The sequence below is a fragment of the Gigantopelta aegis genome, chromosome 9, assembly GCF_016097555.1.
Source record: "Gigantopelta aegis isolate Gae_Host chromosome 9, Gae_host_genome, whole genome shotgun sequence".
Classification (NCBI taxonomy): Eukaryota; Metazoa; Mollusca; class Gastropoda; order Neomphalida; family Peltospiridae; genus Gigantopelta; species Gigantopelta aegis.
In genome coordinates this window covers 75392702-75405667 of record NC_054707.1, presented here as the reverse complement: position 1 = coordinate 75405667, position 12966 = coordinate 75392702, and the positions used below count along the sequence as shown (strand labels likewise).

Genomic DNA, 12966 nt, shown 5'->3' with positions numbered 1-12966 from the left:
GACAGTCTCATACTGTCATAGCTAGAGTATTGAGCACTTGGGGGCGAGAACAGACTTTACAGGGCCAACTTAGTTGAATGCATCTGATATTACATGTTGTTTCTGGTCATGTATTATATAATTGATCAAATTCACACATTTTTATCACAATAATAAATGTATTATTGGCATTTACCCACATTTGTGATGATGAATTTTACTTGTAGAATGCAGGAAATTGCATTTCAGGACATCTAATATTCGAAATTTTCTTCGCCTTATAAGCAAACATGCTAAGGAAGTCACACCTGTTCAGTTCAATTTTAAAATGTACACGGTCCTACATGGTAACTTGAAAATATTACAGTGTTGCAAAATGGTGCAAATATTTATTCTCAACGTAGTGCTGCATTAGCTTTACTGGCTAATGATTAATGATCCAAGACACTGGTTAATGCATGCAGTTGAACTCGCCCAAACATACAGTTTAGATTCAAAGATGAATGTAGAATTCTGAAATTTAGCACTACCCCAAAAACTGTGCAAGGTTGTCTTTGATGAAAAACTCACAGTAACAAGCCCTCAGATTTCACGGAACCAAATTTTTTTTCCCATGATTATTATATTGAGTACGACTTCAACGGAACCTAAAACAGTTTCCGATGGGTTCCATCATCACAAAAAAAATTTTTGCCATGAAAAAGTGTTTCCGATGGGTTCCCATGATCCGAAAAAGTGTTTCCCATATATATATATAGCAATATATATATAATAATTATATATGTGAGAGAGAGAGAGAGACAGACAGAGACAGAGACAGAGACAGAGACAGAGAGAGAGAGAGAGAGAGAGAGACAGAGAGACAGAGAGAGAGAGAGAGAGGATTCTTCACAAGTATTTTTTTAATATGGAAAATATCTATGTTAATCAGTATTTATTGAGGCTCTGCCGAGAGAAATACTGATTAACTAGACGAGGTTGATATTTTACATCTTAAAAAACACTAGTATTGAATTCTATTTATGATATAACACTTCTAAAATAACATTTTAATTCATTTTTTTAGTAAATCACAGTACTAAAGTCGCCGCCATCGATAATATGACGTCATCACGATTAGCACAAATTAGTTTGATGTCACACATTTAACTAAAACTTTGAAAACATTACGCTCAGGCACATAGGTCTTGTTGGCTTGTAAGCAAATGACCCATCCACAGCAACACATTACCTAGAGACCTTGCAAATTTGCATACCATTATTAACACTAAAATTATGACATGGATAACATGGGTAAGTTATAGGATATATAGAGGTTATTACCAGAGTGTTTTTCGGTATCGTCAATATCATATATTAGGAATATAAATTGTATTATGTGAGCCTCTGGCGAGCATAATACATTATTTTTATTCCTAATATATGATATTGACAATATCGAAATACACAAGGGTAATAATCTCTTTATCATATAATCTCAAGCTTAATACAACATGTTTTTGTAAACTGTACACGCAACTTTAATTCCAGTCTGCCATGACTAGATATTCAAATGACGTAAGAATATGTGGCGCGGTGTATTTTTGAATGGAAATGACGTCAAACTCGAATGACGTTATTTTTGATGTCCTTACATCAAAATAATGTTATGCCTAATGTTTTTTGTTTTCTGAACGCTGGACAGCTTTCAGTGTCAAATTGCCATTGAAATGTTTTTATTTGATGACTATGAATGCATATGTCAGTCATGGAGTGTCACCCAAGTACGTTTGCTTAAATGTCAATAAACCAAGTGCCGAGACCTTGACTAATTTAAATCTAATTTGCAAAGTTATCAAATTCTTAAAGTACGTGATCTGAAAAACACACACACATATACCTGTATAGTTGATCACTAAAATTAAGACAACTGCACTAGTAGTAATACAATTTTTATACATGACATGATGTATAATTTTAAAATATTGAACACAAATATTTGTGAGCAATTGCACTAAAATTAAGACAATTCTTACTTTAAGTTTGATATATAAAGCTATTTTAAATTTAAATTCTTAATGTGTGTGTTTTATTTATCTGTTCATCTTTTTTTATATAGATCAAGAAAGCAAATTGACTACTCCAAATTTGGAGATGGTGGTCATGACGATGGCAAGTAGAAAATATGTTTGTTTACTTATGGTTCCTAGCTTTTTCTATATCTTGTATTTTATTGACTTGATTAGGAATTTGAATTGTGTGATACAGTAAACTGTTTACAAATGACACCTAACTTTTCTATAGATGCATTGTACATGTATTTTATTAACATCAAGAAGGAATTTTGTTGGGTAATATAAAAATTTGTTTTAATGAAATTTTTAATGAATGATACTAACCATAAGAGCACAGGGGGCGGGACGTAGCTCAGGGGTACAGCGCTTGCCTAATGCGCGATTGATCTAAGATCGATTCCCGTTGGTGGGTCCATTGGGCTATTTCTCATTCCAGCGAGTGCTCCACAACTAGTGTAACAAAGGCCATGGTATGTACTATCCTGTCTGTGGGATGGTGCATATAAAAGATCCCTTGCTGCTAATCGAAAAGAGTAGCTCATGAAGTGGCGACAGCAGGTTTCCTCTCTCAATATCTGTGTGGTCCTTAACCATATGTCCGATGCCATATAACCATAAATAAAATGTGTTGAGTGTGTCGATGAATAAAACATTTCCTTTCTTCTCCCTATGACATGAAATGGTTCTTCATTCACTGGCGTAGGGAGAGGGCAAGGGGGTCATGTGCCCCCCACTTTTCAGATTTTTTGCTTCATATTTGCTTTTTAATAGTGTAAAATTGTGTAAATATAAAAGTATGCCCCCCCCCCCCTCTTTTTGGCACCTTCCTACGCCACTGTAATCTTTATTGTTTAGAAAATACATGTAGTTAGTGACTGTAGCATAAACAGTTCACATTTATTGTTATTCTGATTCCAAATTAAAAAACCTTTTTTCTAGATGATTTTGCAGACTCCTTTTCAGCACCAAAGAAGAAAAAGACAACCATTAAGGAAAACAGCAAGGTGAAAAAAGTTGAAAAGAGGCCTGCAGAGGAGAAAATTGAGAAAGTAGAGAAGAAAAGGGAAAGGTAACAAATTATTTAAAGTAAACTATTTGGTACCGGTAATTTTGACATATAGAGGAAATCCGCAATTTTTTTTGCATTAGTAACAAGGGATCTTTAAATACACCATCCCACAGACAGACAGGATAGCACATACCAGTCATGGTGCACTGACAAGAACTAGAAATAGTCCAATGGGCCCACCGATGGAGATTGATCCTAGACTGACTGTGCATCAAGGGATCGCATTACCATTGGGCTATGCCCCCCCCCCCCCCCCCCCACCACAATTATCAGTACCACAAAGCCATTGAAAATAGTAGGTATAAGAGATTTAATGGGTCAGGTTGTACGTTAATTGTCAGGGCTTCTAGAATATTGTTTTAAATTCACTAGCCATGGGATCAGTGATTTTAAAAATGTACTAGCCATGATTAAAAATTGTAAAGAATTCACCAAGGTGTCATAAGTAATAAAATTGATATCCCTTCTTTGTACCCATTGGGTTATTTCCCATTCGAACCAATGTTCCATAATGTGTGTTTCATAGGCAATGGTCCTGACTCACCCTGGATAAAAAATAGTCATAACCCCACAAAAATAACCAACTTGGATTCTTATGAGGAATAATGTATAAGTTTAAGCCAAATTTAATTTGTACAATTATGTATTTCTATCAATCTGAAAGCTATGCTTTACAAAATGTCTTTTTATATTCTTTTATGTCTATAAATTATAATAGAATGGAAGGAAGGAAGGAATATAAGGTTAATGACACATTATCACACACTAAACTACATGTATATAGCTTTTTGATATTGAACATGTGGTTATTTTTACTCTTTGAAAAGCTGTAAGGGGTGTGTTATATGCACTTTACATAGACAAGATAGTACATACCACAGCCTTACTACTTATAGTTCATTGGTTGGAATTGGAAACACAGAGTCCATCAAGGCCGATTGATCCTGCCTCAAGTGAACACTTTATCGCTGAGCTACATCCCACCCTGCAGCAGACTGAAGTTTAGCATATGTTTTTTAATTTGCAGGGCAAATCCAAAGGACAAGATATTTGACAATGAGCTGCAGATTGCCCTGGAAGTTTCGCTGTCTGAGGCACAGATCTGCAGTCAGCCCAAGGATGTCTCACAAGAACAAGATGTTGAGTCAAAGATAAATGGTATATTTCTGATTCAAAGAAAATTGTTAGAAATTCTATATTTATAATACAAAAAAAGGAAGTCAAACCTGCCTCAGTGGCCACCTGTCTTAAATGTCTATTTTTTAATTTCTCTCATGAATGGCTGCTTAAGATAGGTTTCACTGTATATGTAAAAAGATTGACCTATTGTTCATGGGGTATAACAGACATTTTTTAATTTACATGAAGAAGTGATGATTATTTTTGTGTGCTAAAATTAAATCCCAAATTGTTAAACTACTAAATTTTCAAAGGAAATCTTTGTGTTTAAAAATTAAATTTGAAATCAGTTTTGATTTCTGTATGCTTGTCTTTTTTTATACACCACTTGTAATACTGCATTTTGTTTGATGAGGTTTTTTTTTTTTTAGATAATCTTCTTTCAAAGTTAATAATTATTATCTTATACTTCAGAACATTCAGTTTCACCCAAGAAGTGTGAGGAAGATGAAATCAGTTTAATAGAAGAAAATGTCACTGATGAACCACCTGCAAAGCGTAGACGAGCTGCCTCTAGTAATAATAAAGGTAACAGTAAAATATTTTTAATAATAGTGAAATAAAATAAATGTAAAAGAAATTAATTAAAATGATGACAAGATACGTCAACACTTGGATTACAATTAGCAAGATTTTAATAAAGATTAATGTTCACTTGTTATTAACAAAATTAAATTCCTTTGTTTTATTAAGATATGTAGATTTTATCTGTTCTGTAGATGACCAAGATTATACTGCTGAAGAGATCAGTGACGATGATGATGATGATGATGATGATGAAAACTTTGATGTCTCAAATGATGAAAATGACAGTGATTTTGACTGTGGTGATACAAAGTCAACAAAGAAGAAGAGTAAAGTTTTGAAAAAAACTCAGCCTAGTTCCAAAAAATCAAAAGCTGGTTTGTATTTGACTCAGGGTTACTAGATTATGGTAGCCCCACTCCCATGGCTAATGATATTCAGTGTTGGGCTAGTAAGTAACTGCTATGGCCATGCCCGCCGGCTAGTGAAAAACCGAGAGTCAAATGCTGCAGTTACGTCTATTCTGTAAATACGAATATCCTGCTCCCCCTCCCAGTGTTTTTAAGCTCTATCTCCCTTTTTAGGTGACATATCCGATTATTACTATTAATGAGTAAAATTGTATTAACTTAAAATAAAGTAGGGCTAGTGAATTTTTAATTGTGGCTAGTAAATGTTTAAAATCACTTATCCCATGGCTAGTGGATTTTATAAAAATTCTAGAAGCCCTGTTTTTACTGTATAGTGAAAAAAAACCACCACTGCTTAATTTTTTAAGATCCTTTGTTTACATTCCTTCCTACATTACAGACTGTTGATTCTTTTAAATAAATAAATAAATAAATATAGATCCTCAAAAGGCAATTTTTGTCTCACTTTTATAAAGTAAGAAGGTGAGATACAGGTATTACATTTCCAACTGCAGTAATGGCGACATCGTCAACTTTTGCGGTAAAGTTTAGCATTAAAGTTTTGTGTTTAGATCAGTTTCTCACAACCTGTAAGTCCGAGGTCAATGAAAGATGTTTTATAGTTGCACCTATGGATGTTCAAAAAAGTGTACTGAAAAAGTTTATGGAAGGCTAGACATTTCATTGTGAAGAATTCTTGTTTATAAACCAAATTCCACAAATTTCCATCAATTTTTCATTGCCTATTTTAAATACCGGCAGTTTTAAAAACAAATTCTTGATTATCAACATAATCTAATAATATTGCAATGTTTTTACGCAAATTGTAGAATATTTCTTTTGGGTTTTAAATGAGGAAAAAATTAACTAATTGATGTTCCATATCCCAACACAATATTCCATGACTTTCCAGGATTTTAATACTTGTATGGAATCTGAAAAAGTAATATTTTTTTGCAAAAGTGCTTATCCATTGTCACTATATTTCATATGGTAGGTTAATGTAATAAGAATTTAAAGTTAATAATATCTCTCAAAACGGGATGTTTAACAGTTTAAACAGAGTACCTTTTTAAAATCAGTACATAACTTAACCTCTCTAAACTGGATCCCTCTTAGAACCGAACATTTATTCTGGCCCCAAGGGTATCTGATTTAGAGGGGTTTTATTGTACTGTGATTGTCACAATGAATTGAGGTGGGTGTGGAGAACAACTTGCCATTGTCCTGTTTATCTCCATGGTAACTACAGAACAAAGCCTTGAAGTAAGGCAGCTTAGGGTGGCCAGCTATCTCTATATTAATAAACTGAACACATTTTACTGCATTTGAGGATAGGGGTGAAGACATTTGTATTTAAAAATAATAAAATGTTAATTTACTTTCAGCCAGTACACCAAAGGCCAGAGAAGTGGCCCCAGCTCAGAAAACCAAGACAACCCCAGTCAGGACCCCAACATCTGTACCTAGACCTGCTAAAGACAGCCCAGCAGTTGGGTTAGCAGCTCAAAAACAAGTCTGGAATCCTCCAAGTACAAATTGTATTTTAATAATATAAATTCTCATAGTGTTAACAGAACAATTTATGTAGGCCACTTTGACGTGTATATTAGATATTTTTAAGACAGATACAATTGTATAACACTAACTTCAGTAATGCAAAACAGGGCTAGCTCTGGGTGAACATTTTGCCAAACTGTCTATTAAACTTAACAAATTGCGGAATCCAACGGGTTATTTTCTAAAAAAATGTCAATTATTACATGAAATTATTTCGCTAAATTAAAATAAAGTTTGCCAACTGCTTTCAAAATGTGCAATTGGCGAATTTGGTGAGTGCTAGAGATAGCCCTGCAAAAAACCCACCTTATATTAATATTTCTTTTTGTCCATTAACTGAGGATACTTGTTAATTTTAAATATGTAAAAGTGTGTCTAATTTTCTGCTTGGGGTTTTATTGCTTATTGTTCAAGGGAGACAACTTCAGGTGGCTAAAACTTCAGGAATTCAATTTTTAATTTTTTTTATTAGTTTGTTTTAAATGTTTTTAGCTATTCTAATTAACTATGATTCAGTGTTCATCCAGTGCTGAATCACCTTTATCAGAGTTTAGTTGAAGTTGTTTTGTACAGAATAATGAGGAACTAAAGCATATCTGCATAGTATTTAATTCTGCATTACTCATTATCCAACTTCAAGATTGTGGATGTTTAAAATAGTTTTACTGGCAACCTATACTTAAGAGAGTGAAGGGAAGCATAATATGTGTTTGTCAGCAAAAAGAGTAAATATTTAAATCTTTGATTTTAAATCATTCTGTCAACATTGCTGAAATGATTTTAGATTGTGAGGAAAAAGTACCGTAAATGATTAATTTTTTACTGTTAATATACCAGCCAAAATGGGCTTCCTCTATCACTCGGTTAAAGTTTTTTTTTTTAATATTACCTCTAGAGCATCTTGATTAGTTAAAACTCACTACATTTTTCCAATAGCAGCAAACAATTTTTAATGCACTTTTCCACTGACAGAAGAGTACATACCACAGCCTTTGATTACCAGTCATGGGGCACTGGTTGGTTCAGGAAAAACCCCGAATATAGGTCCACAGGTTTTATCCTAAGACCTTAGCCAAGAACTTTAACGACTGAGTGATATCCTGCCCCACTCACTCACCTGACCATCTGTCGAAATAATCATAATTCAAAAATCAAATAAACATAGTTTTGAACAGTGATGTTCCAATATCGATTGTAATTAAAAAAAAATTGGTTCTATTGATGTAATGATCATTATGAAAATCCATAATCGTTTATGTGGGAAAACGTTAATAGTGTTCCTCCAGTTTAGATGGTAGAATTGATGTAAATAATCTGGTGTTTGTTTTTATGTGTACATAAAAAAGAAAAAAAGATAATGAGTTATTAAAGTAAAATTAGCCATTTGTACGGTGCACATGACAGTAGGTGCATGGTCCTTATAATTCAAATCCTTCTTAAGTTCTTATAATTCTAATTGATTGTGTAATTGAAAGTTGATCAGTTGGTGCCAACCAATTATAACCAATGATGAAATTCTGACTGATTTCCAACACTTGTTTAAAATGTGCTGGGGTGGCAAATAAACATTCCTTTCCTTTTTTATGATCTTTGTGCTTTTAATTATAATTTCAGTATTGTCAATTTAAGAATTATGATTATATTCCTTTTCATTTCAGACAGCTCTGATTCCTGCAAGACCCCTCTAGGCGGTATGTCTGTCAAATCACCAACTTCAGGAATCCGGATTGGTCTGTCGCGCAACCAGAGAGTGAAACCCCTTCACCCATCTCTGAAAATCCAGCCGTGATAACAACTTGTTGATAAGTTGTGTGTGAATTTATCTTTATGTGGAGATGGAGACGAGGAAAGGAATGTTCATCTTATGATTCACCACCACACCATCGATTGTCAGGCCTTTGAGAATTGAAAATTTTCTTAACCCCAAAACAAGTTGAGATAACCCATTGTGGTTTTTGCATAACCAATCAAGCAGGGGTGAGAATTCTCCTTGGATCAGCTGTTTTCCTCTCATGGAACATTGCGTTTCATCGCATTTTAATCGTCCTTTCCTCCAAAATGTGTTCAAGAATTTCCGGGATCCCTCTAGATTTCATCTTTTTTACAGTTCACCAATTCCCATCCCTGATCAAGACCTTGTAAATGATGATCTAAATTTAATGCACTAGCGAAAATTGGGTTATACTAAACTAGGCTCGTGCAAGCAAAGCATAAACGTAACTATCGTTTTTGCAATTTTCAGAGGCCTGTTTGTTTTATTCTAAAACGTGGTGACTGTGACATGGTTTAGATTGTGAAAAAGAGAAGCCTTACAATTACAGTGGCTGCATTTAAAAAAAAAAATTATATACTCTTTTTCTCAGTTGGGATAGGAGATACCACATCGTTTCATATAGAAGTCGAGGGCTGTTCACTAATTATATAGTGTAGAATCAAACTGTTTTCATTGTTTCCCCAAAAGCATTTTTTAATGTGTATTTGAATTCAACAGTGCACTCCATACCACTCTCACCTCCCATTCCTCCCTCAAGCGTTAGATCGTTGAACAGCCCCTTACACCCCTTATAGAGCACTGGTTCTGGTGGTGAAAGTTTAGGCAGTCTCTTAGTGGTGGATGAACTTGGACTCTCAGTCTCACACTTCAGTCAGGTGCTCAACTACCAATGACTCATGGAAATTCCATTTGTGGTTATGTGAAGAACATGTTGAGAATTGTGAATGGTTCCATACGTGTTTTAACTTATCACCCATGTATCCATTATAAAATTGTTATTTGTTTTTAATAGCATGTTCACGGTCAGCTGTATTAAAGTGTAAATTAATATGACCCGTAGAATAGTTCATCATTTTCACTTTCTCTCATCTTCAAGTATATAAGACAGAGCTATCTGCCTGCTACCCATCCAACCTTTCCTGTCCTGAATGGAGGAGCTGGCACCCCTGCCCATGACAGGCATGAGCTAAAACAGCTTGCTCTGATTGTGCACGTTAATTCCTACAGGGCTTCTAGATTATGGTAGCCCCACTCCCATGGCTAGTGATAGTCAATGTTGGGCTAGTAAATAACTACTATTGCCATGCCTGACGGCTAGGGAAAAAAAGTTGTCAAATGCTGCATTTAACTGTCTATTTTGTAAATATGAATATCCTAACCCCCTCACCCCATCCCCCTAGCTTAGTGTTTTTAAGTTCTATATCCCTCTTTAGGTGACATATCTGATTACTATTAGTAAAATTGTATAACTTAAAGTAGGGCTAGTGAATTTTTAATCGTGGCTAGTAAATTTTTAAAATCACTGATCCTGTGGCTAGTGGATTTTATAAAAATTCTAGAAGCCCTGCCCTATATAACGTAACGTAATTTAACGTAACAACATAATATAACATGAAAAACAGCAATAAGAGACATTTCTATCACATGATTATTCATAACAAGGGGAGTTAACTCTCGTATTATGTTTATAAACTCATCATTCGGCTTAAAAGGATAAAACTGGTATCTTTTGTAAAAAAAAAAAAATTATCCTACAATCCAACAAAAAAGTGGGAGAAAACAAATGTATTGCTATAATTTGGTACAAACAGTCTAGAAGACATTCCTATTGCAGTCTTTCGCTCATCCGATACATTTTAAAACGACTAACCGGCCTTGGTGGTGTCGTGGTTAAGCCATCAGATATAAGGCTGGTAAGTACTGGGTTCGCAGCCTGGTACCAGCTGCAACCCAGAGCAGGTTTTAACGACTCAGTGGGTAGGTGTAAGACCATTACACCCTCTTCTCTCTCACTAACCACTAACCCACTGTCCTGGACAGATAGCTGAGGTGTGCCCATGACAGCATGCCTGAACCTTAATTGGATATAAGCACAAAAATAAGTTGAAATGAAATGTAAACAACTTGTAAGATAAATGTATCTAATGGCCACTTGTGTAGTATTCTCTATATCAAGCACAGTTGCATATTATGAATTCTTATAATCTTTGCAAATAACTTTTAAAGTAAACAAACACTTTGTAGACTTATTTGTTCTGTAATTATTCAAAAATCCCTGTGTTAGTTTTTTAAGTTTATCTGAATGTTGTACAGTTTCAGGGGTTGTGCGTAATTTGTATACGAGTTTGTATTACGGCACCTTGATTAATGTCGATGGGCTTTTGTTTGTTTTGTTTTAGTCTATTGTCTAAAATTTTAAAAGATTCCTTCACATGTATGGATACCCCAGTCCTATAAAATATAATTGTTTTAAAGGATTTAAAAAAAATTAAAATGTGTTTGACACAAGCTTTACATCATGAAATTTTACATGATACTTAAGCTTCATTATTCATTTCAAACTCATAATTAGTTGTCACCTCATTTTTTAATGCAAATGTATATTGCTTAATTTTAAATAGAAAATGAGATACAGTTTGGCAATATGAAAATGTATAATTGTAAACTGATGGCGAGTGTGTTCTGTGTTGTGATTGGTTAATTACATTCTTTTTTCTGGGATCAAATGAAAATAACACCCGGAAAGCTAATGAACAGGCTAAGTTGACGGTTCAAGGGTCTACAGTTAGATTGTAGACAGGTATTTTTTTTCTCAAGAAATACAAAATACACAGTTCTGTAGAAAAATGATTCAGTTTACAATGGACATAACCATATTGAGTTTTTAAATTTGCGGGTGTTATTGTCTATTTGATGCTAACGCCTTCGGTCAAAAATGACATTTGCGGGATCAAATAGACGATAACACCCACAAATCTAAGAACTCAATATGGTTATCTCCTAACTGTTGACCATGTCAGAATATGCATATTTGTATAGTTGGACTTCTGCTTTTAAAGACTGCAGTCAGAAAGGTGCTTCTTTGACAGTATACAAATTTTCCCAAGAACCAAATATTATATTTTCTATTAATGACAGCTGTGCACGTTATTTATAAAGGGAGACAATTTATATAGCTTGTGCACAACTGTTTCAAATATTTGTCTTGATTCCAAATTAAAGAAATACATACCTCCTTTTAACCAAATTCTATGTACAAAGTCATATGAAACATTAATAAAATTATAATCTGAATTTTTGAAATGAGGAAAATGTTCTGAGAAAAGTAGACAGATGTATCAACTGAATACGGTGAACCACAAATGCCACCTGCGTCCTTCTAATAGATAGAACACACGTGTAGGTCTATCGTTTAACATTTTTAAAAAACCATGGTGTATTACTTGTTTATGCCTTTCTGCATAATCTTCATTTCAGTCTAGTTAGAATAAGTAAGTTTTCAATATAATGTATCTAGAGAAGTACTGTTTTGGAGATGTTTTGTCCAGTTCAGTGTTTTGCAGTTTAGAAATGGATTAGCACAATTTTAAAGTCAAAATATTCCCAGATTTGATATTTAAAATAAACCTTTAAAGGGACATTCCCGAGTTTGCTGCATTGTAAGATGTTTCCGACTAATAAAATATTTCTACGATTAAACTTACATATTAAATATATTTTGTTGTTTAGAATATTAGTGTTTGTATATTCAATGTGTTTCTGGTTGTCTAAATATTTGTAAGAAGCCTAAACTGGATTTTGTCTTCAAATAATTTCTTATGTACCAAAAAAATATTTTAGGAAATAAAATGAAATTTAACCTAGTACAAATATTAGAACGATCAGAAACACGTTTAATATTTAGCCACTAATATTTTATGCAGAAAAATATATTTGATATGTAATTACAATCGTTAAAAAGTCTCTGTTAGTCGATAACATCTTAAAAGTTGCAGCAAACTCAGGAATGTCCCTTTAATGATTAACTTACCTGTATTTTACAGGTACACAAATACCTATTGTTGAAGTGCTATTTTAGGTCTAGTATCAATTCATGTATTAGTGGATACATTGTTTGTATTCAGACTTGTAGTAATTATTAAACCATCTTAATGAAATGATGTGTTGATTTTGTTTTTGTTCATTATACTGTTCTTGGGAAGATGCAGGATTTTTCTAGGGAAGGGGTACACTGTTTAAAAATAGCACCTTGATTATTCAGGGAGGGGATGCAGTGTTTGAAAAGGGCACCTACAGTATTCAAAAGTACATTTACATGCTTTATCTATGTTAATCTTCCACAGAAATATTAATCTGACCAAGAGCTATACCCCTTTTTAAAAAAAGTAAATATGCATTGTATTCATCTGCAAAACA

General features: G+C 33.7%; 1 protein-coding gene across 2 annotated transcripts in view; it reads left to right on the top strand.

Moving 5' to 3' along the window:
- Positions 1 to 10523, top strand: part of LOC121382304 (RAD51-associated protein 1-like) — an 18687-nt gene extending 8164 nt beyond the window's left edge. Inside the window, exons 2-8 of one of the 2 annotated variants that reach the window (XM_041511877.1) lie at positions 2078 to 2130; positions 2973 to 3102; positions 4130 to 4260; positions 4696 to 4809; positions 5001 to 5183; positions 6605 to 6748; positions 8435 to 10523. In XM_041511877.1, coding sequence (XP_041367811.1) covers positions 2078 to 2130; positions 2973 to 3102; positions 4130 to 4260; positions 4696 to 4809; positions 5001 to 5183; positions 6605 to 6748; positions 8435 to 8565 — 886 coding nt within the window. In that variant the 3' untranslated portion in view covers positions 8566 to 10523. Of the gene's footprint in view, positions 1 to 1645; positions 2131 to 2972; positions 3103 to 4129; positions 4261 to 4695; positions 4810 to 5000; positions 5184 to 6604; positions 6749 to 8434 lie in introns of those variants that run through there. The other variant, XM_041511876.1, reaches the window with a different exon arrangement.
- Positions 10524 to 12966: the final 2443 nt, after the last annotated feature.